Below are 26,407 nucleotides of genomic sequence, written 5' to 3' on the forward strand. Positions count from 1 at the left end.
AAATTGTTATCATTCATGAGCCACAGAAAATGACGTAATTGATTCCTCACATGACATCCTTCCAATTGATTTGTTTCGGTAATGGTATCCTGCAAATCACTACAACATTTTAAAGTTATGCTACTAAAACTGCCAGCTTTCCAAAAGTTTGCTCTGTAATCAGTTTATAATGTATGCATATGTGCAGAACAATGATGAGACTTTATTTGGTAACTATTGAAAATGTTTATCCTAGTGTAAATCAAGGCCCTATTTCCTTGCTCAACAGATCTGGTAGTAATAATTTATGATTCCAATTACTTTATTTACAATATAATATATAGCCTAACAATTTCCTTAGCTGCATGTGTTTGAATGCATCTCTGGATATGTTGATTGCAAATGTATTTGTTTTTATTTATTTATAGAGTAAAACAAAACAAAAACAATCCTTGTAAGTCAGACCAGTAAGGTTGAAGCCTAATGAAGAAAATAGCCAGTCAACGGCAACATATTTATTTATTTGGGTTGGTGGAAATAGGGTGTTATGAACACCACACAGGACGGGTTGCAGGTAGTACCAGTCCCGTCCTGACCGGGATACACTCCAAAATCCACTCCGGGTTTCCCCTCTGTTTCTCAGCGGGCTCCTCACAGCCTCTAGCTGGTTTTTACTCAACTCCTGTCCTGATATCACTCCGCTGGCATGGTGGAGAAGCGGACCTGATTATTGTGATGGTGGCAGGCGGCAGCAGCCAGTGACTACAGACTTCCGCCACTGCTTCCCATATCCGCGTTTTACGCCGTCTGGGCTACTCTAGTTGCTTCACAACCTGACTACCGAGGGCGCTTTTACTCTTTCACCCAACTAAGCAACATCTTCACCGGGATTTCTTTCAAACCAAAACCATATGAGATGCAAGTTCACTGGGAAACTCCGGAGCCCGTTCGTTTCAGGCAGCAAAACTTTTTCTCAAAGGACAACACCGTAACACGGCGGGTGGACTGTTGCTGCTGCTCCGCGGGACGGTGTGTGTGTATATCACCGTAGAGTGCCTGCAAACCTCCATACCTTTGCGGTATTGTTGTTATTTTCAGCGGAGTTGTTGTTAGCAGCGTGGCAGCAGCTTTATTGTTCAGTTTGGGGCTTGCTCTCGGCTCACTCCGGCTGGGTGTTATTTGTGTTTTCGGGAGCGGTTTGTTTGGAAACATTGTCGAGGAGGGAAGAAGAGACGGTCATTCTCCTAAACATATGACTGCTCGGCTCAAAGCCCTTTAAACCTTCCCGGTTGGTGTTCGCTTCGGCGGCTCTTGTCGGTTCCACATTCCGTCCGCTGTCCGGCTGCTTGGGACCCTTCAGGGGGAGGACAGAGCGGGACACTCGGTAGTGGAGGTGGAGGAGGAGGTGTCCGGAGGAGGAGGTGGCGGTGGTGGCTTGACGGGGAGAAAAAGTTCTTCCAAAATAGCAGCCATTCGGCCTAGTGATGGGGGACTTCGCCTCCCCCGCTGCCGGACCCAACGGCAGTATCTGCATCAACAACAGCATGAACCCGGGCGCCGGGAACGTGGTGCCCGCCGGAGCGGTGGGCATACCTAAGCACAGCACGGTGGTGGAGAGGCTGAGGCAGCGGATAGAGGGCTGTCGGAGACACCACGTTACCTGCGAGAGCAGGTACCAGCAAGCGCACGCAGAGCAGCTGGAGATAGAGCGGAGGGAGACGGTCAGTCTGTACCAGCGGAGTCTGGAGCAGAGGGCCAAGAAGTCGGCCGGCGGCAGCAGCAAGCAGCCGCAGAGCAAGCAGCAGGACCCGGACTCTGCCTCCTCCACGGAACAGAGGAATAACACGCTCATAGCGGTAAGGACGAGCTCTCAATCACGGCCAAGAATGTCTTATGACACCCTTCACTCACACATAAACATAAGTATACACTCTGTCTTTCATTGCCCCTCCATCTCTCTGTCCCCTAAAATCTTTGACCCCCAATAAGCTGCACTACTCCTACTACTTGTTCACCACTGTGAAAACTTGTTGAAAACACGTTCACTGAGCGCTGGCAATTGCTTTGGAAACACACTTCACCTTTTCAAACCTGAGTGCCAACTAGTGCTTTTGTTTACAAAGGAATCCAGCCCCTCGCAGAACAAAACAGGCTTCTGAGGCTTGAATGCTGCAGGACTTGGAACATGACAAGCCTGACAGCTGATATTTGATATTTTGCAAGATCAGTGCTGGTTTGTGCTCAAAGGCAGAGCGTTTGGAAGGAAATGCTAATTGTCAAGTTTTCACCTTAGAAACTTCTAACTTACTTCTGGAGGCTGGCTGCTTCTTTTTGCATGAAAACAACTTTGTTGTGTATTTGGTGCAAATTGTTCTGCAAATGCAACAATGCAGGTTGCTGCATTGTTACTGAACATATTCACAACTTTTTGGGATTCATTCATAATTAACTGTGGAGCTTCACCATAATAAAACAGTGATCACATGACCCATTTCACAAGGAGGCTTCTCTTCTACAAATCTGCATGTCCTTGTAAAAAAAAAATGCAGCTTTAGCTAAAATAAATAGAATAACTCTCACTATCAGCTCAGTAGGTTTTACAGGCATGATTTCCTGTTGGTAGGGGGCAGTGGTAACATATGGAGGATTGTTCAGTTTCTTATTTGGATCTTGGTGAGAAGTCATTTTTTTAAATTCATGGGCAGCTCTTAAAATGTTGTAGACAGAGATGAGGACAGACACCTGCAAACTGTGCCTACCCCCCCTGTTTACTCCACATCTCTTGTAGAAAAGACCAAAGGATACATGTCGGGAATGTCAACATTGTTGTCCCTTTTGTTGCTGCAATGAGCCTAGTTCCTCCCCTTTTTGAAATGCTAAATCAGAACAACTTTTCATTTCTGAGACTGCCTCAGTTGCTTTTTAGGAGCAACGCAAGCCTGACCAGCTACAGCCGGAGAGAGCAGCAGATTGTAAGCGAGCAGGACCTCTCTGTGGAACCTTGTGGACATTATACCGAACCGCCCATTAGATGGCCGGCAACAAATGCTCAGAGAATGAAGGGATTACTGCTTAAAGACACAGTGGCCCCCCCTCTGCTCGGCTCTGCTCCCTGTTAATGATGGTGACACCTCAAATGCACACACACACACCATTCAATAGCTTGGTATTGGTACGCTTTTAAGTTATTTAGGCGTGAATTGTAAAGGAGATGAAAGGAAATGAGATAAAAAGCCTCCCGGTCTTTTCCTCTGAGGAACCGAGCTGCAGCTAGATGGCTGCATGTAGTCACTACAGAAGCAGGCATTCTAGGAAAGCCAAGTGTGTTGGCATTGTAACTACACACACACCACATACTCATGCACCCCCCTCCCCAAACCTGTGGGTGTTGTGTTACACACTGCTTTAGGAAGTAACTGTTGAGAAGGTGCACTTGAAGGCTGTTCCATTGAAGTTGTGTATGAAGATTTCAGTGTGCTCGGCTAAAATGACACCGATGACTCCTTGGGTGTGTGTTCTGTTGGTTTCCAGTGTCAATATGTGTCACTTTATTAAATGTCAGGAATGTTTACAATACAAAAATAAATAAATACATGAAAATCAATGTGTTTCTTGGAGATAAAAGCAGCAGGACAGTGTTTGATAAATAGTTTTTTCACCTATGGCAGATTGTAGTTATACATCGGAGATAATATACTTGTAATTCCGTGGTTTACACTTCCTTCCAAGTGATTTTCTTTAGCATTTGGTATTGTCTTCTGCTTGGTCCCAGTACGCTGCGCTCTGGTCTAATAGTTCTCAGACACACCCACATGGTGGCAGGGGCAAGCCTATAATTATAGAAAGCGTGTGTTTGTTTTTATAGGATAACTATTATTGAGAAAGGAAGAAAGACACTCGGAGCTTCTCCCTTCTTTCCCACCATTTCTTTGACAACCTTCATAGTATATTAGCATACTACAAAACATTAGATGCTTTCTGCCAGAGACCCTATGACACAGCGCTGGGATAGTCAATGATTCATTTACAAATTAAGAAGTGATGCACTCTTGACACTGTGTATACTCTGGATTTGTTGTCCACAAAATGCAGTAAATTATTGCAAGAAGCAAAGAAGTTGTCCAACTTTGGCACATTGCAAAAGCCCATAATTACAGTGACCGTGGGGGATACTGAAGCCGTGTTGTCCATGGCACGTACACACAAACAAACCTCATACTTACAAAGTGATGCTCAACAGTGTCTTCCACATGAACACAAGATTCACACAAGGCTTATTAATGACCGTACTAATTTAGTAGTTTAGTACATATTACACACTAACTTTGAAAATTGGTACAGTCAATTATTAAAAAAACGATGGAGTGTAAAGTGTGCAGGGGGATGTGCAGGGTTCACAGAATTATAAGGACAAAACAAATATCATACAAACGTTGGATGTTAAAGTTTTATGTGCACTGGAAAACATTTCAAGTAAAAATGGGCACATTGTCCTACACTATATAACTTAATTATTACAATTGATACAGTGCTGTATTGGTATTAATAAGATATTAATGCTGAATTGCACAGTTTAAGTGTTTGGCTGGTGGTGGTTGAGTCAAATAAAAGAAAATGTTTCTTCTTGCCTACACGATGAACAAGGAATCCAAAAACGGAAAAAACAAGAAAATGGGGGTTCATTTAACAATGACAAAACTATATCAAAATATCCGATTTTGAACTAACTAACTCGTGCAGTATCATCCAAGTATCATGTGTCCAATCGTATGCTTACTACTTCCCAAACACATGTATTTAAAAAAACGTGCTGTTTAAAACACTCAAGTGCATTACTTGTCCATGTAAGTACTGTTAATGCACGATTAATGATGATACGCATGGATGGCGGGCCAATCTCAGTCATTAAATCACACAACATAAAAAGAGATATTACTAGGTATTGTCCATCTGTGATGACCATTGCACTCTTGCACTGTTGTTGGAGAGATTTGTGTGTGTTGTTGTTATTTATTTTCTGTTATATAATTGCTAGATGCCAGCACAACATTCTAGTCTAAGTACTAATACTGATTGACTGTCACAAATCTGATACATCTGAAAAAACGTTTTCTATCGCTTAAACAAGTTATTTTGTGAAACTTCATTGTGGCTGTATCCAACACGTTATTGTGATGTAACTTTGTCTACATTTGGCTAGTTCCCTAAGGGCAAAGACAAACTACAGAACATGTTCTAGTACCTGTCATGTTTTCCTCGAGATACTGATGGAAGATCGAACTTGTGACCTTTTCGGTTACATACACGTGGCTCTGGGGCAAAATGGGTTAAATAAAGTGCAAAGCTAATCATACTAGCAATAAATAAATGTTTTCTGTCATACACACACATACAAAATATTTAGTCTACCTGTTATGAAAGTTGTATTTGCAAGAGGGTATGGCAGAAGGCATGGTTCATGTTGAAGTCTTTAAATATTTGCTCAACCAGTTTTCACCACAACATCGACTTGGGGCTAGTTGCCTAAGGGCATAGACAAACTACAGAACATGTCCTAGTAGCAGTCGTGTTTTCACTGAGATCCTGACGGAACACCAAACTCGTGACCTTTTAGTTAAAGGCACGTGGCTCTGCAGCAACGGGCTACGGTGTTGCTTAAAGAACGAGATGTGACCTGTACTTTCTGACAAAACATCCAGTCAGATGTGGTTACCTAATCGCTAACAAGTTTCGAGCTGAGGGGCCGAGGTGCACAGCGAGGGGCTCGTTAGTTCCTCTAAAACACAGTAGCTCAGGACAGTCTGTCTTCAGCTCTGCTCGCTCTTTGGCATCCACCTCGCCGAGGAATGTCACACACACACACACACACGCACACGCGCACACACACACACACACACACACACACACACACACACACACACACACACACTGGTGTCCTGCTCCACTCTTGGCAGCAGAGGCCGGAGTGTGGGCGGCTGAGTTTTCATGATTCCGAGGCCTTCCCCTCTCCCTCCCTTCCTCTGCTCTCCTCCCCTCCCTCTGTTCACTGCTTCTCCGGTTTCACCCGTTAGCACAGCGTTAATGTAGCGTAGATGGCTCTTGGTGGCTATAACATTGTTAGCGTCAACTGGGTCTGTCGCCCAAGTGCTATACATAAACCTCTGAGCTGGCATGGAGCTGACACTCACCAGTATGCACACGCAGAGTAGTGACGTCGATACACACTCGTGACATCACAGTCATGCTGTTTTCGACTCATGACACCGTGCCTTTCAAGCTCTCCCCTTTTGTCTTTAGCCTCGTGTGAGCTTTGTTCAATTTTTGCCACTTTTTTCTTTGTGCTCCTTGTAACCCTTGACCCTCAGTCCCTACACACACGCTACAAACTCTGGATGTTTTTGATTTGAGTGCTGCGGCCACATTCCCTTCCACCCACGCTTGTTCACATGTTCTGCAGGAACTCACGCACGTTCAGCACGGATCCTTGAATAATCAGGGGAGCAGCAGTCCTTGTGTTTCAGCTGTGATAAATGGTGTTTTTTTGTGATTTGAGAAAAAAAAACGTATACACCTGTCAGTGAGTTGTGGGGTTCAGAGGGTTAAATAAATCTCAACGCTTATCACACTAGTTCCAAATACTGGGTTTCTGTCATGTACACATTATTACTTACATGCGTAGTCTACCTGTCAAGAAGTCGATATTTGTATAATCGGTAATAGCTCAATAGCGTAGAGCAGAAGGCCATGTTTCAGTCTTCAAATATTTGCTCAACTAGTTTATGTGCCTTTTCAGTTTTCTCTCCTCCTGACAACTGCAATGAATTTTCCTTCTTAACACGTCATTTCTTAAGCTTCTAGGTTGTCTTGAGAGGTCGCATCCATTCATGTTTGGGGCTATTAATTATCCTTTTTCTTTTAACTTGAGTTTTTCATTCACTCTTAGCTGTGCCCAGTAATGCCAATGCTCTTGTACACAGAACATCTTGCCTTGTGGAAGAAGTGAAGAATGCTACAAAGTCACTTTCCCCATTAAGAATTCTCCAGACATATCCAACAATATCATTTATTTGAAAGGGTATTAATGTTTAACATAGAGTAGTGGCCAAGCTGTGAATGAGCTATTATTCATTTTAATATTAGATGTTCATTGAAATAATATTGGTTGCTGTGATGGATAATGGTGGTTCTGCTGTAGAGGCTAAACTTATTGTAGCCAACTGCTTATAATATGTGAAAAACATACAAAAGCACACGTCAAATATAGTAATGATGAAGATAACCCGCAGTTGTCGTCCTTTTCAGGTTTTTGTTCTTTTTTTAGAATTTTGTTCAGCTGCTAGCTTGCAGCACCACTGCATATATGTGTGTCATAGTATTAAAGAATCATCTGCAGTTACATTATTGAAACTAAAATGGTGGGAACCCATCTTCACCTCTTGTGTACTCTCACACAGACACTCAAACAGCAAAATAAAATATAGATGAGGTTGTTATCAGATGTTATCAGTGATCCAATTCAAGCTAATGCACATATGTGCGTTGTATTCTTAGAGTAGAGTAAATGTATTGTGCTTGAAGATGTTTGAGTGTGTGTACAGATTTTTGCCCTCAGTCTTCACTGAACAACCTTCTGTTTCATCGTCTAACATAGCATATGACATTTTCCTTTAATCATATAACACACACAAACAAACAGTTAACTGTTACATTTGGCTGTTTTTTGTGTGTGACCACCAATTAGGAATCTGTTCGACAACCAAGTACAACCAATGACCTTGTTAAGAGAATTCCGAAGTTGACCACCCACTGTCAAAAAAAGCTTTTTGCCTTACCCCTAGTTTCCACCGGGCCCGTCTGCGGCTTGTTACGGCTGCGCCGCGGTTTTGGTCCGGCCTCCTCCGGCGTCATACCCTACCGGACGCGTTTCAGAAGCATTTCAGAAGCGGAGCGTCTTGCCTGCCGGCTCGCAGTTTTTTTTTCTGGACAGGCTACTTTGTACAGACAAAGTTAATAATAATTGTAATATTCCAATTATAAACGACATGAATCAAAGATGTGTTGCTGTATTTTAGTGGTAAAAAAATGCATTCATCATCATAATTATTCTATATAATTTACACAGTGCCTGTAAACCGGAGGAAAACGCTGGCATTTCTCCTCCTACTTGAAAGACTACGGAGGGATAGGGTCTGCAAATGAGTTTATTTTGGGGATGGGCCGGATGCTGTCACCGGTCCACTTCCTGCCCGCTGCCTCTGCAACGCCTCGCGTCGCGTAGAAAAATAGACTTGAATCCTACTTCGAGCGGAGCCCAGCGGCGAGACGCTTCTGGGACGCTTCTGACCTGTAACGCGGCGCGTCTGGTGGAATAGCACCCATTGACTAGAGTGGCCGCGATCTCGCCGTAACGCGACTCAGACGGACCCGGTGGAATCTAGGGGTTCTACCTCTTATGCCAAGTAAATGTAAGATATAAAATAGATTATTATGTCTTAACCTGTTAAACCCTCAGCCTGTTTTTCAGGTCTCAGGCTCGAAAATGACATGCCCAGAACAAATGACTATATCTTCGCTTCTAAAAGGGGTAAATTAATAATTTATTTTCTCAAAGCAATGATACACCTGTGAGTTGGATGTAGAAAAGTCAGAATCAATATAGATGTTTTTATTTTAAAGTGCACGTATCATGTTTTTTTTAGGCACTGTCATTGTCTCAGATATATCAGATATATCAAAAATATATAAAAACATGTCTATGATGTGTTTTTCTCAAAATACAAAGAGATCATGCATTTTAGACATCCCTCATATCTCTCTATTCCAGCCCTGTTAGAGAAACGCGGATTTTGGGTCCTTAGCTTAATTTTTTTTTTAATGGAGGCGGAGCTAATGCCTGATCAGAATTCTACCGGAGAGAAAGTAAAATTCTGCTGTGATAAAACGCCATCCTGTTCTAAATCACATTAAGGATTATTTCTGAAACAGTATGGAGCTCAAATGCTTTTTCTCTTGCGGGTTTATCACAAGGTGAGCTCCTTTTTTTTATTTCCTGCTATTTAAACACATGTGCTCACTGACTGTTAGTGAGGCTTGCTAATGTAAACACAGACGAGAGTACATCCAAAACACGTCTGGCATTGTTGATAGCAACTTTCTGTGGGTCCACCATCCGAAATTACGTCATATCGGCAGCAAATCTGTATCCGCTCGTTGTGCCCCCGTTTTTAAAAGATGTGGGTATGGAGGCAAAGAGAAAGGGTTTTATTTTCTGACGCTGCGTGAGTTCCCTGACACACCGGGGACACATATGTATGTATAACAGACATCAACAAGTGCATTTAGCATGATAGGTCCCCTTTAAAGTAAATTCAGATTGAACATAGTAAAACATTTTAAATTGTAGTTTCCGTCCAAAGAAAATCCATTACTTATAGTGAAAACCACCCTTGAATGATGGGGATAGTAGACTAAAAGCTTTAGGAATCCAAACTATATAATAATATAAACATATAATAAGCACCCTGTATCGAGATTGATGCAAAACAAGTGAAATTTGACCTTTTTTTAGAGAGGTTTAAAAAAACAAAAAACACCTCTGGGGTCATTTGGGTGTATTTGCCATATCTCTGCAACCCATCGGTCGATTTTGGTGATTGACACCTTTTGAACTGTTAGAGCTAATAGAATCGAGGGGAAGTTCCTAAATCCATCTAAACATTACCATTGGTGAATGAGTGATGCGTAGCCAGAATGCCCAAAACCGGAAGCTGGGTTACAGCTCTCATACACTCTATATGAAAACTACTGTTATTGACATAAATGTTATGATGGATTATCAGTAATAATTTCAGAGTGACACAGAGACATTGGATTAACCTTCAGCAGCGTTTATATGCGTTTTAATACCATTGAACACAACTTTTGATCAGAAAACAGCAAAGGTAAGACGTATTTGCCGTTTTGGCCCCATAAAGTGAAGTTGTGTGTTGTCTTTGCTTGCCTTTGCTGCCGTGAGTTTTGGTCGCACAGTGATGCTACTTATACCAGTGGAATCTCAGCTTCCATATGATATCTAGTTTGTGCAGATCCGATGAAGTATAAAATATTGCTACCGTGAGTCATGTGCTAAGTGCGCTAGCACTCTTTCGCTTAGTGCTAATTCAGACGCTCGGCGTTAGAGTTTTGTTTTGGAAAAATTGTTCATAAATTTGTTGTTCAGTGGGTATGACACATTAATAGGTTGTTAAATGTTAAGAAGCCCTGAGATACAGTTTTGCGAATATTGTTGTGTTTTGCCCCCGGGGGCGGAGGCATGGGGTTTAACAGGTTAATGGATTACATGCATACACCGTCAGCGCACTGTGAAACACACTGTAAGGAGCAGGATTCTAAAGACGACCTGAGTTGTTAAACAGAAACTTGTGTGTCTACAGCAGATGGGACTACCGTTTGTGCGTTTGTACGTTAGTATATTTGCTCGATGTTGCAGTCAAGTGGCAGAAAGTAGCCAGCATTAGCTAATTTCTACTTCCACTGTTGGACATCAGACATTTCGATCAATAACATGCTTGTTGTGGCAGTTCCGTGTATCTTACTCTGGCATAAAAGCAGCCAAACTTCTTGTTTAAATGTGTCTGTTAGGGTAAGTCAGAAGGGTCACAAAAATGTATCAGAAAATATGCACACTATTAGATTGGAAATGTGGATTGGGTCTGGTTCTTTTGTCACGGCAACCTAATTGTAATGAAGGTCTTGGTTTAACCATTTTAGCCGACACCATCCTGTTATTGTGGTCTTCTGTTACTAAGGAATTCAGAATAATATTAACACTTCAGTGGTAATAACATGTTCAGTAATTTTTTTTAACCAAGTGTTGCCAATGTTAATCTGGTCTGCTTTTATTTCCGTCATCATGAGTGGTTCTAATCACCCAACTCCCTCCTTTTCTCACTCATGTGATTAGTTTTTCCCAAGATAATGCTAGAACACACACATCCTTAGCAAATTAGTAACAATATGTAAGTAGAAATTTACTGTTGTAGCTTGTGGAGGTGGAGTTAGTTTTAACTGCATTGTACAGTTTGGTAGAAAAGTGGTTGTGGTTTTGTTATACTTAGTATTAGAATATTTGATCTGCTTGGGGCTCTTAATCAAACCATATTGGAAATGTATCCTTGGTGCAATTTCTTACAACTCAAAGACATCTGAAACATGACATGGGTTCCCAAAAACATTGGAAACTGATGATTCTACCTTCACAATGCAATTTATAATTTTATAATCTCCGCCAAATAGGTTATTTTGTTGTTTGTTTTATGTTTGTTAGCAGGGTTATGAAAAAAACCACTGGCCTGATTTTCATGAAACTGGGTGGAATCGTCAAGCATGGTCGAAAGGAAGAACCAAATAAAATGTTCGATCTAAATGACTAATACACATTATTTTTCATTCACTTATGGCAATGGGACCAAGTGTATCCTTCTAGTATTGGGTAACACAGATCACTTCCCTCTCAAATGTTCTGGAGGAGCAGCAGAATATTGGAGAAAGTAGCATTAAAATGATACTTATGTACAGTACTTGGTTATACAGATTGTGGTGTTGTGGTTTCATGGGGAAAACCCAATTACGCGTTTTTGATCTATCTGACTTCCTTCTCTTCTCAGACTGAAGCCCTTTTAGTTTGTGATCCATACAAACAAAACCTATTCACCTCTCATCAACATGATTTCTCATCTCCCTTATGCACGCATGGTTAAAGAACACTTAGTCAGTGGTGACTGCTGAGGAAATATCACCTCCTCCTCTTTGACAGACACTTTTCATCTTCCTGCTTTGTGCCAGGCAACAACTCAGTGACCTTCCTGTTACCTTCCTGTTTGTCTGTTTTGAAAAAATTATTTTCTTGAACCAAATCATATGACCCTCTTCCATCCCCTTTTATTTCTACATCCACCAGTCACACAGCTCCTACCTCTGTTTGACCTTTTATATTTTCCTCGTTCCTCCCTCCCTACTTTCCTTTCCATCATTCACACCCCGGCCACCTGCGCCTTTCTTTCTCCATCCCTCCCTCCATCTCGTTGCCCCTTGTCTCCAGTGATCCCTGCTTCAGTCTCAGCTAGCAGGCTTAGCGCTCTAAAGCTCTCCAAACGCAGGTCGGTGGCAGGGAGAAATCCAGCGCTAAGAGGGAATTACCTAACACACAGACTCAAGCAACACACACAGACACAGGCTGTTACTGTATACCCACTGATCTGTACACACACACAAACACACACACACACACGTATCTGTTCAATAATCGTTAACAGGTCTGTTTTAAAGTAAGCCTGACGATTCTTCATTCAGGCACACTTTTACCCGTATTCGTTTGAGTTTTCTGTCATTGCGCGAAATGTTGGAGACCGGTATCAGTCGCCTCTTCTCTCCTTTGTTGACAATGACATTTGTTGTTCTTTTGAGGGCTGGCCAGACCCCCTGCACCTTCCTATTGAGCTAGTGTCATGAATTCTTTATGAATGTTTGCGTGTGCAAGTGTGTGTGTGCGTGTGTGTGGGGCCCTCAGTTGCATCAATAGCCATTAGTGCAGCAGCCGGGGTAATTGTGGCTGCAGTGCAGGAGGAAAGAAAAAACCGACATTATCTGATCATACTGCAGAGGGCAATACGGAGAGAAAAGATGGAGCGAGGACACGACGAAGCAGAGCAGGACAGTGTGAGGGAGGATATTAAATTAAGTGGTCAGACAGTTATGGCTGACATGGTTGCTATGCCGATGTCTGCTAACTGATTTATAAAAGGTGATTTCAGAGTGTGAGTCCTATTGTACTGCAATGGTGGGACCTACAAATATGACAGTGATTGACTGATGGCTTCTCATATTGCCTGAAACCACACCTGGAGCCAACACATGTGGTTGAAAAAAAGCCGAGCTAGATGTTGTCAGTGTCAGCTGATTTATTTAGCCTCACACCGGCCTGAATCTATTTATGCAGTTCATTAAATCACAGTTTTTGAAACAATGTTTTGCGTGTTGTTCTCCATTTTTGGCCTGGGAAACAGTAGTTAAAGCTCACTTAACTCTGGGTCCACTTAGCTACTTTGATTTAATCTTGAGATAAGCAAATTGTCTGTTTAGTGAGAGGCAGTTAAAAATGCAAATGTGACCTGAATTAAGATTTGTTTTGACTAACAGTACGAATGTTGGTAGAGTATTACCAATCCTGTTGTCTGCTCCTATCTGACACCTGAATTCAATACTAGACCACTAATCACATAAAATCGACATTTAATTTTTATTTGCAATGAATTGAAATGTATTGCAATCTATTTGAAGTTCAGGTTGAGTCCTCCTCACATATAAACAAGTGTAGGAGTCTAGATAGCTAAAACGATTCTTTAAATGTTTCGAAAAACTACTAAAAGTAAATTTTTATAATGGACGACTGTGGCTACGAGTTCTTCAATGGGAAGGTTGTGGGTTCGATCCCAGCCCTTGCAGTCAACATGTCGATGTATCCTTGGACAAGATACTTAACCCCAATTTGTTCCCGATGGCATGGCCAACGGTGTGTGAATGTGTGTGAATGTTAGCTTACTTCAGCAAATGGCACATTGCTTTGTATGAATGGGGTGTCAATGGGTGAATGATGACTTGTAGAATGTACATCGCTTTAGGGGTTGTAAAGACTGGATTGTGCTATATAAAATACAGTACCATACACATGATCATAAGATAATTTCAAAATGATGTGGCAATGGCAAATTGACCACTTTACCATCAAAGCTATAATAGGCGCGTTCACACCGGAGTACTTTTCCCATTTAGTTCCGTAAAAGCCCTGACACACCAACCCGATTTTGGGAGTCAGAGGCCGTCAGAGGCATTCGCGGCGACCTACTCAGGTTGGTGTGTCCCGCACCGTCGTCGCTTTACGGCAAATGTTCACACCTCCAGCGGCCGATTCAACTTGTAATTCGGTAGACAGTTGGCCAAAGAAAGTCGGCCAAAGAAATCATTCTGATTGGCTGTTCAGCTAGCGAATCAGTGCATGAGAAGCGAAGCGGAAGTGAGGGACCAAAACAAAGGATTAAGAAGGCACACACAGACAGAGCTACTGTCTACCACTGTTCATTGTTCATTTACCTATTGTGAGTATCACATGGAAATGTACATTTGGCAAGAAGTGGCCATTATTCAGATGGGTGTTTCTGTCTGCCCCTCTATTATTTCTCCCATTATCCTCCACAATCTGCCTAGAAGTATTTTAACGTTGTAGCTGTTCAAGATGGTCATTTTAAAATGTGTTAAAAATATACTGTTGGTAGTTAAAGTTAAGTTGTGTAGGCACATTTTTAATTTTTTATTAACGCTGTGTGATTAAAAGAATAAACACAAATAGCAGGATAGGCAATACAAAACTTTATTTCGTACCTTGATACTACAGCCATTGATAACACAGCATTAGACATATTTGGCTATTTTTTTTAAATTGTATTACACACTATTTTATTTTTATCGTATTGTATTTTTGTCGATTGTTTACATTGTACCGTTCTTTAGACATATTTGCTATATCTTATCCCACTGAAAAGGCACTGCACCGACACCATTAAAATATTGGCATAGTTCATCCCTGTGCTGCTTGGCTCGAGATGGAATATTGGTGCAGGGTGGCCTGCCGTAGTTCAGGGTCTTGTCTCCATCTTCCTGGGACAGCTCTCGACACAGGTTCGGGAAAGCCCCCTAAGCTTCTCGCTGTAGTATCCATGTTTTCACCCATTTAGTGTGGTTTCTCCTGATTTTTTCTTAATCTCTGCAGCCGCAAGCAACACTCCAATTGCTGATAACGCCAGTACCGTACGATACATGTTTTCGATCGACAAGAGAGAGTGAAAATGGAACCGAGACGCTATTTGTTGTTTGTTTATATCACGCAGTCTGTTCTTCTTCTCTCAGTTATCACGCAGTCTGTCTTCCGGTTGTTGCTTCTTTTGAATGACGAATACACACTACCGCTGCCTGCTGGTAAGGACAGTTATTGCCCTTCGGTACACATTCTTTGGTCTCAGGTTGGTGTTTAGCGGCCTTAAGTGCCTGGAATTTTGCGTTCACACCAAAAAGAGTACTTAGATCCGAGGACTTTTACCCCCTTTTCAGTCCCTGCTAGAGAGGTGGTACTATCCTGGGGAGAAAAAAGTACCAATTTCGATTGGCTGGGCGAATTGCAAACCACGCCCCGTAAAACTCTGAAAAGTTTTGTGAAGCCGCCATTCTATTTGCTGGCATTAGCATTATTAGCATTAGCCCTGCGCACCAACGGAGAGAGAATAACTTATGGCAACACAAAAAAAAACATGGGGAGCGGTGGAGTGATGAGGAGGTGTCGGCGTTCTGGCGATTTACTCGGAAGGCTTCAATAGAAGCTGCCGGGAGTCTACTGAAGCCAGTCCCCAACTCCGGGGACTTCCGGCAGCAGAATACGCCGTGAAGTTGTTTGCGGCCTGCCAATAAACCCAAAGCAGAAGAAGAAGAAGTGACGTCAGCGGCTTCATTTGAGTAATCTTCCCTCAGGGAATTTATTCCGGTGTGAACACGATCTGTACTTAGTTCCATGGCACTAAGTACGGCAAAGTACTTTGTGTGAAAGCGGCTCTTGCCTTGTGCTTTTCCCAAGTAATTTTTAAACAAACGTAGTATATTAGTTGAGGATTAACGTAGATGTGAAGCCGGAGTGTTCAAAACCTAAGATGTATATCAGATTGTATCTTTTAGAACTTCTTGAAGTTGTTGTGGGGAGAAAAGGTAACATTTGTAAAATTGAAGCCAAGAATAACATTTCAGATTTTTACTGAAACTGGAGCAAATAGAGTACATGTTCTGTGATTGAAACTTCAGAATAAAAAGAGATGTAAAATGTCTGACATATGTACAACTCTTCTTTAGTTCTTCTGTTCTCTGTGGGCACTTTCTGTTCCATTCAGTTGTACTTGTTTTGGTTGGTGATGCATTGAGCCGTGTTTGGTTATGCTGAATACTCCGTCAGCAGCCTGCCTGCAGATCACTTCCTGAATGGTTCCTAAAATAGCAGCAACAACGATCACAACCAAGGAAACACGCCAGCTGCTCTCTTCAAAATCACACTCACTTTCTGCTCACTCCTTAGTCTGGGTTACAAGGATTACCATTAGCTACTTTTAAACACTTTCAGCAATAAATTAATCCAAGCCGTATTTGTAGCAGCAATTCTTCTACGCTTAAAATGATAACAGATATGAATAACAAGTTCAATTTTTTTTATGTCTAGCACAATGTCTTAAATTAATTAAACACAAATTGATCTTTCCAAAACAAAAATGGAATGCAGGAATCATATCAGGAAATGTAATACAGAGGTATATGAAAATGAGAAGTTTCAGCTAAAATAAGTCAACTACTAGTTACACAGATTATCAATAGCATTAGCTAATACTAAATACATAGAAGATCAATACTACTCTAATTTCTGTATGGTTAATATGAAGCTAGAGCTAGCAAACATGAGCGTTAGCTTAGCTCATAGAGCTGCAACGGGTATTCAATTGATCAATTAGTTAACCAACAAAAATATAATCACCAATTATTTTTTGATAATCATTTAAATGATATCAGAAAGTAGCAGTTATTATGGGCATTTTCAATTTTTATTTGTTTTCTATCATATACAAATTATTATCTTTGGGTTTTGGACTGGGTTTTATTTTATTGAAAATAAATATTGTAAAGATGCTCCGATCGATCGCCTGCCGATCGATCGGAGCATCCCTATAAATAGTTTCAGCCCTATTAGCTTAGCGTAGACACTGGATGCATCTAGCTTGGCTCTCTCCAAAGTGGAAAATGTGCCCTGCGAACACCCCTTTTCCAATCAAATTATTCGAATTCAACTATCATGTTGCTATTCTTGTGCTTACCCAGTAGAAAAAGCGCTATGAAAACGTGTGAGCATCAGAGGTGCTTGTAGGCTGAATTGTATTAGTCTTAAACAGAGACAAGCTACATGTTTCCAGTCTTTATGGCAAGTAAAGCTAACAGGCTAATGGCTGTAGCTTCATATTTAAACAGCAGACATTAATTGAATAGAAAGCCCACACAAAGTATGTGCAGCTGGAGTTATTTATCTTGCGCTCCCAATTTTCTATTTAATATTGATCACATTTGCCTTATCTATGTTGCCCAATCCTGCTTTGTCATGATTGCGATGCAGTGAATGTAAACAGAGCGCTGACGGTTGCGTCTGCATTCCTGCTAGAAATGGTGACCATGCTGGACCGTAGTTGGGATACCCAACATGTTATTGTGTGGTTATGACATATGACCTCGTAGTTGTATGTTTTTTGTTTCCGTTTGAAGATTTGGTAACTACGTCACTGAGAACCTTTCTTTTGTCTCGGCGTCTTCTAGTCTGTCTCTGTTATCTCTACCACTTTCTTCCTCAGCTCAGTGCCAGCCTTTGCACATCACAGTAACTCCTCAACCTCTGCTTTCTGTACTAGTCCTCCTTCTTTCCTATCTATCTGGACTCTACTGAGAAGACAACACCAGCAGATGTTTCCCCTACTCTGTCACAATTCATTTCAGTGTGTCACACGAAGCACTGGAACTCACAAGATCAGTGCAAGGTAGCAGAAATAGCCAAGAAAAAAAAAAATGTCCCTGAAGAGTTTGAGCAGATTTGGGTCAGACGCTGTATGTGTTTTGTCAAGTGAGCTTTGTGGAGTTAGCAGCCGAAACCCTTTAGTTTTAAAGCCCGAAAAAGTCTTTCATTTTGGCAAAAGTTTCAAAATGCAAAACTTCCTTGAACATAGTGAAAAGAAGTGATTATACTCCTTTCAAGCTTTGTAATAGTCACTTTTCCCTCTTCTTGACAATGGCAAGTGTGGGATTCTTGCTTTATTTTTGGCTTGTTGACAGTTAAGGAGCCATTGGGTTTTTTAATGGATGCTTAATGACTGCTGCACAACACATAACAAAGAAAGCCCCTCGAGGATCCGTACTGTCAGCCAATGAAGGCCCCTGGAGAGACGGAAAAGTCCTAATCTTTGTCATGCACATATGCTTAATATTTTGGTACATTAACAGTGTATTTTCCACACCATTGCTTTTCCAGCTCATTACACCTATGTGCTTTGCAAAAAACAACAGCATGGTCTTTGCAAATACAAGCTGCTCTCAGTATGCAGACAGACAAAGATTCTCTTACTTCAAATGTCTTACGCAGTGCTGGAATCAGAGTCTGGAAATAGAACATATAGGTGACAGGACTGATCAACACCTACCCAGTGAGGGCCGGTCAGAATAAATACTACATTTCAGTGGGTTTCAGACATAACAATGGATAGAAGTAACAAATATAAGCAGCTTATGAAGAGGATCATTGTACATCCTACTAATACCTTACTAGAACATCGCAGCCTTTTTGTGATGACGGTTGGTATCAGTCCAGACTGAAATAACTGTTAGGTCGATTGGGATAGACATTCATAGTACCTTGAGGATAATCCCTACTGTTTTGCACAGTGAAAAAAGTTAAGTTTCGATTCTATTGTGACATTCCCTGCTAGCTTGTGCCGCTTCATACTGCCGTCTTCTGATTGGTGGCGTGTCTCAAGGTCAGCGGTAACGAGGTCAAAGTTGAAATAATTGACTTTAATGCATTGAAATAGTTCCGAGTAGTGCGCAACGTAGAGGATAGCTCTTCCACTGCTCTCTCCATAAAAACACAATGCCAGCACAGAGCGTTTTTGCCGCTTGTCGCTGCTTTAGGGTGCGTTATGACCACACGCAATATCCGTTTCCGTCTTGGGCAAATACATTTTTTATGAATTTCTTTAACATTTTTTGCAACTTGTTCACCCTTAACCCCCAAGGGAATTACTTCTTCAGCAAAGGAAGTTGGGCCTACCTACAAATGGACCACATATATTTATGTTTTTTTTGTGGAAATCTACCATGGCCAAAGAAACGACTTTTACCTATTGTGGAAGTCCCAGAGACGACTGAAACACTGTTGTACCAAGTTGAAATATTGCAACTACAGGGGATGCCTTTTAGTTTTTTCTATTGACTTTGTAATACATTGCCTCACATTTGGTATTACCTTTAGTCTTTTTTCATTCAATAAGTTCCCAATTGATTTCCATAAAGTAGACTTAATAACAGCATATTATAGGTTGGTATTGCAATATATAATTCCACTTGTCATGATTGAGACTTATCCATATTTCCCACTCACCAACTGTGGTGTATTATCTCTCAGGTTCTTTCTCATCCTGCTCCTTTTGACTCTTGCCAGCATCATGCTCAGGTTTCAGTTTGGACAAAGCCTGAATTATACATCAGTGTTGAGGTGTTGCTGTGGCTGATTCATACTTACCTAAGCTTTACCTGTTCTCCGTAAAAGCATCACTGCAAAGCTAGATTTATTCTATTAGTAATCACATGCACATGGTGTTGTGGAGAGAAAAAGACACTGTTAACGGACTGCCATGGAAGTGCCGCTTTGCTAGAAAGGAAAAAGTTAATGCATTTAGACTTATAGGAAACAAAATCGTACCATGACACTTTGTTCAGCCTTAGTTGTGCCAAGTAACATTCTGAACATTTCAAAGACTCAGATCAGCTTTAACTGCCTTGGACCTGAGTGGGCAAGACAGCCTCAGTCTCTTGTTCGGGAGCCTTTTAACTCTGCAGCGTAATCTGCCCTGATTATCGGACCTGAATGCCCTGAGAATCAAAATGATCCTGTCGGGGGTTTTAAGAATGTTTTGTACAAAATGCGACCTAATCTTCCAGCCTCCTGTGTGTGCCTCAGAAGCAGTGTTGTGCTAGTTACTGAAAACCAGTAACTAGTTACCATTACTAGTTACTTCATTTCAAAAGTAACTCCGTTACTGTACTAGTAACTTTTGCGTTATTTAGAAAAAGGGCTCCCATTAATGCCCTTATAGCCTTCATTTCAGTAGTGTTATTGCATTGGAGAATAATACAATCTGTTGATCAACTTGACATGCATTATATGCAATCTGGATTGCATCGATATTAGCTGGCTTTCCATTTTTGTATATTCTTTCTCCAGGTAGTTGGAAAAAGTTTTCCGTCCCATATGCCGTGTGCCGCCCGGACATGCTATCATGCTAACTAGCTCCCTGAAAGCGGGTGACTCCACTGTAGCAATAGCGTGCATGTGTTCTACTACAACATACCGTGCAATGGCTTTATCGACTTTTCCCTGGCTAGCAGTCCCTTGGTTAAAATCCAGCCGCTGTTGCTTAGGTGGAGGTGGAGTGGCGTCGGCTGAGTCTGGGTCTGTGCCAGTGTTATGCCGTAGGTTGAAGCCCTGCCGTTGATTGAAGCCCTGTTCGCGGGGACGCGCAAAGGTGACGTAATCGCCTGTATTGAGTTTTTGCCGTTTTTTCACCCTTTTCAAAGCTTTTTTCTCTCTTTTGAATGATATATCAGATTAAACAGCAAACGGCTGAATAAATAATGTGCATACAATTGCGAGGAGGCTCGTTTTAAGGACACGTTTCTCAGATCTGTCACAATCTTCGTATTGGAATACACTTACGTTTTTGAGTGTATAGTCCCACTCTGTTATATTCCTCCTTCCTACAGAACAGACAATGACGGGATAATATGTGATTTGTCAATAGTCCTATTTCTTAAAAACTTCTCTGTTGTTTAAGTGTCTGATAACCACGAATCACATGATCATGTCAGACAGACACTGTGTTATTTTCAATCAAGTCTACAAGATAATGTGTTCAAACTGGCTTCACTCACTTGAATTGTTCTTTTGAATATCATTTTTATATATTCCTACTCAACACATGTTTGCATTGTAATGCCACTCCTATTTTTTTTTAAATTGTATTTTAAGGTTACATTGAATGCTTTGAAAGGTGCCCTAAAATAAAGTGTATTATTGATCTTATATCTGTGCCTCTATTACATTACATTTCATTTTCTATCACACTATTAATGTTCCTTATTTTAGACTAGGTTAATCCTGGTGTCAATAGGGAAGATCTGCACTGTTCTCTACATAACATGTTCAGAGCAGGTATTTCTCCTGCCGGATTTGGAATCCCCCCTATATCTTTCTCCAGGATAGTCACAGACTCACCAAAATCACACTGGTGCTTGCTGTTCCCCTCTAGTTTGTGCTCACAAAAGCATTTCACTCTGGGCCCTGCAGGTGAAAAACTAAAGAGGGGCTTCAAAATCCGGCAGTGCAGTTGTTAGAGCTGCCGGATTTTGAAGCCCCTCTTTAGATATGGGGGGGTTCCAAATCCGGCAGGAGAAATACCTGCTCTGAACATGTTATGTAGAGAACAGTGCAGATCTTCCCTATTGACACCAGGATTAACCTAGTCTAAAATAAGGAACATTAATAGTGTGATAGAAAATGAAATGTAATGTAATAGAGGCACAGATATAAGATCAATAATACACTTTATTTTAGGGCACCTTTCAAAGCATTCAATGTAACCTTAAAATACAATTTAAAAAAAAATAGGAGTGGCATTACAATGCAAACATGTGTTGAGTAGGAATATATAAAAATGATATTCAAAAGAGCAATTCAAGTGAGTGAAGCCAGTTTGAACACATTATCTTGTAGGCTTGATTGAAAATAACACAGTGTCTGTCTGACATGATCATGTGATATCATTACGGTTATATCATTGCTTACTATTCGTGGTTATCAGACACTTAAACAACAGAGAAGTTTTTAAGAAATAGGACTATTGACAAATCACATATTATCCCGTCATTGTCTGTTCTGTAGGAAGGAGGATTATAACAGAGTGGGACTATACACTCAAAAACGTAAGTGTATTCCAATACGAAGATTGTGACAGATCTGAGAAACGTGTCCTTAAAACGAGCCTCCTCGCAATTGTATGCACATTATTTATTCAGCCGTTTGCTGTTTAATCTGATATATCATTCAAAAGAGAGAAAAAAGCTTTGAAAAGGGTGAAAAAACGGCAAAAGCTCAATACAGGCGATTACGTCACCTTTGCGCGTCCCCGCGAACAGGGCTTCAATCAACGGCAGGGCTTCAACCTACGGCATAACACCGGTCTTAGTTACTAGCTTCGTCCCAGCATGTTGTTTTTGCAGATATTTTAAGAGATTTGAATTGACTGGTTTGGGCAGTAGATAGGATCTTTGACCCGCCAGGACACAACTTACATTTAACAGAAACTTTCTTTTCTTTGTGCTCGACAAAAGTGAAATAGTGAGAATATCTCCAGGTGGAGAAACTAGACTTGAGCTCCGCCGCCGCCATGATAGTCTTGTTAGTAAACAACACAAACACGCCCACAGCGCGTCTCCGCATGTGACCCAGGAAGTATCTAAGTACATTTACTCAAGTACTGTACTTAAGTACAGTTCTCATCTCTGTTCGCCTGGCTGTTGACTATATAAAAAAACTAACGCAGTAACGGAGTAACACACCATGTAGTAACGGTAACTGAGTTACTGAATTTAAAAAGTAATGCGTTAGAGTACTAGTTACTGCCAAAAATAACGGCGTTACAGTAACGCGTGTTACTTTGTAACACTGCTCAGACGTCATGGAAAAAAAGGAAAATGAAATGAGACTTTTTGTGAGAATTTCCTCTCCTGAAGAGGGCAGGTAAAGGAAACAGACTTGGGGATACGGCAAAGAAATGGCACGGAGCCCGATTTAGTACAGCTGCACGTACACATGAGCTTCCCATTAGCCCCCCCCCTTTTTTTTCTCTGTCTGTCTCTCTCTCTTTGTCTTTCTCCCTCTCTCTTTCTGTCTCTCGCTCTGTCCGTCTCTCTGTGTCTTTCTCTTTGTGTGTCCGTCCCCCTCCACCTCCCCTTCTCCCGAGTGGCTGTTTTTGTGGATTGTTCTCCCGCCGTTGTCATAGCGACTGTGATGCAGACCGCCCGAACAGGCTGCCTGTCTGCTTGGATATGTCAAGTGTGTGTGTGTGTGTGTGTGTGTGTGTGTCTGATAAAACGGCAGAGTGCTCTCGGCTTAGAGAGGAAGTGTTTGGAGAATTATGTAATGTTCTCTTTTTTTAAAGGGGGAAAAGTTAAGAAGAAGAAGGAAAACATCTCTGTCTTTGTCTGCATATTGCTCAGTATACCAGGGCAGGGGTTATGAGTGCCCCACACCTAAAGGAATGGGTGTTTTAGTAGCTATGTGTAGATATTTAGTATTTTTGTAAGTAGGATACAGATTTGACACACACATCATGCTGCATGTTGACGCGAGGCTCTTTCCTGTGTGTAAAGTTTCCATGAAGCCCTTGGGCTCCGTGCCAGCAGCCACCTTGTATAGAAGAGAGAGGGGAACGGGGCAGAAAGGAGGAGGAGAACAGTTGGATGGGATGGGAGGGGAGAGCAAAAAAAAAGGGTGGTAAGAATTTGGGCTTTGTGCCAAGTGGGAGGTGTGTGAATCCTTGTGACGCTGCCATTCTCCCGCAGAGAGCCCTCTTATTGGACAACATAAGGGGGTCTATAAATAGGCTCCTAATCTGCAAAAGTGAGAGCTAAAAATAGAGAGAGATGCAAACAGACAGACAGAGGGGGATCAAGAGAGGTAGTGATGAGCAGTGTGATGAAGTACAGTTGTAAAGAATAGTGAACAGCAAAAAAGTTGGGCAAAGTGTGAAAAAAAAAGTGAAATTTAGAACTGAACCAAGGACATCACATTAATAAATAATGAGTCCTGATTCACTTCAGACCTACTGTCACCTTAAGAGACCATCTCAGTGTTTGTTAAAGTTTGAACCCATTTTCTACGAAGTCAAATCCTTATATCGTTCTTTGAAAACTCCTCATACACTGAACAAAAATATAAACGCAACACTTTTGTTTTTGCTCCCATTTTTCATGAGATGAACTCAAAGATCTAAAACATTTTCTATTTACACAAAATAACCATTTCTCTCAAATATTGTTCACAAATCTGAAACAATCTGTGATAGTGAGCACTTCTCCTTTGCCGAGATAATCCATCCCACCTCACAGATGTGGCATATCAAGATGCTGATTAGACAGCATGATTATTGCACAGGTGTGCCTTAGGCTGGCCACAATAAAAGGCCACTCTGAAACGTGCAGTTTTGCTTTATTGGGGGGGTCTGGGGGGGTCCGAAAACCAGTCAGTATCTGGTGTGACCACCATTTGCCTCACGCAGTGCAACACATCTCCTTCGCATAGAGTTGATCAGGTTGTTGATTGTGGCCTGTGGAATGTTGGTCCACTCCTCTTCAATGGCTGTGCCAAGTTGCTGGATATTGGCAGGAACTGGAACACGCTGTCGTATACGCCGATCCAGAGCATCCCAAACATGCTCAATGGGTGACATGTCCGGTGAGTATGCTGGCCATGCAAGAACTGGGATGTTTTCAGCCTCCAGGAATTGTGTACAGATCCTTGCAACATGGGGCCGTGCATTATCATGCTGCAACATGAGGTGATGGTCGTGGATGAATGGCACAACAATGGGCCTCAGGATCTCCTCACGGGTATCTCTGTGCATTCACAATGCCATCAATAAAATGCACCTGTGTTCGTCGTCCATAACATACGCCTGCCCATACCATAACCCCACCACCACCATGGGCCACTCGATTCACAACATTGACATCAGAAAACCGCTCACCCACACGACGCCACACACGCTGTCTGCCATCTGCCCTGAACAGTGAAAACAGGGATTCATCCGTGAAGAGAACACCTCTCCAACGTGCCAGACGCCATCGAATGTGAGCATTTGCCCACTCAAGTCGGTTACGACGACGAAACCGGAGTCAGGTCGAGACCCCGATGAGGACGACGAGCATGCAGATGAGCTTCCCTGAGACGGTTTCTGACAGTTTGTGCAGAAATTCTTTGGTTATGCAAACCGATTGTTGCAGCAGCTGTCCGAGTGGCTGGTCTCAGACGATCTTGGAGGTGCACATGCTGGATGTGGAGGTCCTGGCTGTGTGGTTACACGTGGTCTGCGGTTGTGAGGCCGGTTGGATGTACTGCCAAATTCTCTGAAACGCCTTTGGAGACGGCTTATGGTAGAGAAATGAACATTCAATTCACGGGGCAACAGCTCTGGTGGACATTCCTGCTGTCAGCATGCCAATTGCACGCTCCCTCAAAACTTGGGACATCTGTGGCATTGTGCTGTGTGATAAAACTGAACATTTTAGAGTGGCCTTTTATTGTGGCCAGCCTAAGGCACACCTGTGCAATAATCATGCTGTCTAATCAGCATCTTGATATGCCACATCTGTGAGGTGGGATGGATTATTTCGGCAAAGGAGAAGTGCTCACTATCACAGATTTTTTCAGATTTGTGAACAATATTTGAGAGAAATGGTTATTTTGTGTATATAGAAAATGTTTTAGATCTTTGAGTTCATCTCATGAAAAATGGGAGCAAAAACAAAAGTGTTGCATTTATATTTTTGTTCAGTGTATGTTTTCTAAATAAAAGGGTAACCTTGTTTGGCTGCACAGAATAGTTTTAAATTGTATTTATTTATTTTGCCATGTTGATTAATTTTGATTCAATGCAGTTTTTTCTGCAAAGTTGCAGTTAAAGTTGAGGTTACACTAATATTATCATTTGTATAGATTTCCATTCCAGTGGTGGCTGTGTATGAATTATCCAAACATGTCCAAGAAATCCAGAGTATTCTAAAGCTCTGTTGTGACTGGTCTACCGCTTAAAGATGTCCCGACCCTTAGCGGGACAATGTGTTGGAGCGCTAGCCAATAGAAGCACGGGTGTATAGTGTTGTCACGTTAGGGAAGTGAACAAAGGCGTCCAATGGAGGCGCTTCATTAAGTGGTGGGAAGACTGTGGGAGGGAAACTCCCTCTGGCGGAAACTTTGGGATTATAGCCTTTGCTGACCATTTACATGCACACAAACATATATACCTTACTACAGGAAAGGGAATACTAAAAAAATAGATCCCCTTTAAGAACAAACACGTTTTAGGGACTTCCTATTAATCTCCATATGGTGTTACAGATACTGTGTATTGTTTTTATTACCTACATTTGGCCTTGCACCGCTGAAGTCTACAACCTTTAATTTATTTTATTTTGTGTAAGTCCCAAATTGTGACTAAAAGGAAGTAAATGAAAGAAAAAAAAACAGCAATTGTATGCCTGAAAAATAAGTACTGCAGTCAAGGCAATAATGAGTTATCTAGTCATCTTGATAAACAAACATGGATGTTGTGTAATGCCAGTGCTGTGATTATTTGTATTGAAAGGTTGCTAATGTCTTTCTGTGAAACATACAGTATACACACATTTTATTTTGCATATTTATCACTGGCCTGACGCTCCCTTTATCTGTTTGAGTAAAAGCTTGAACTCCAAA

General features: G+C 41.6%; 1 protein-coding gene across 1 annotated transcript in view; it reads left to right on the forward strand.

The window, feature by feature from the left end:
- Window positions 1–674: 674 nt before the first annotated feature.
- Window positions 675–26,407, forward strand: part of maml3 (mastermind-like transcriptional coactivator 3) — a 144,694-nt gene continuing 118,961 nt past the window's right edge. Inside the window, exon 1 of the mRNA XM_034237092.1 lies at window positions 675–1,835. Within this exon, the coding sequence (XP_034092983.1) occupies window positions 1,464–1,835 (372 nt within the window). The 5' untranslated portion in view covers window positions 675–1,463. The remainder of the gene's footprint in view (window positions 1,836–26,407) is intronic.

The sequence above is a fragment of the Gymnodraco acuticeps genome, unplaced genomic scaffold (assembly GCF_902827175.1).
Source record: "Gymnodraco acuticeps unplaced genomic scaffold, fGymAcu1.1, whole genome shotgun sequence".
NCBI classification, from domain to species: Eukaryota; Metazoa; Chordata; class Actinopteri; order Perciformes; family Bathydraconidae; genus Gymnodraco; species Gymnodraco acuticeps.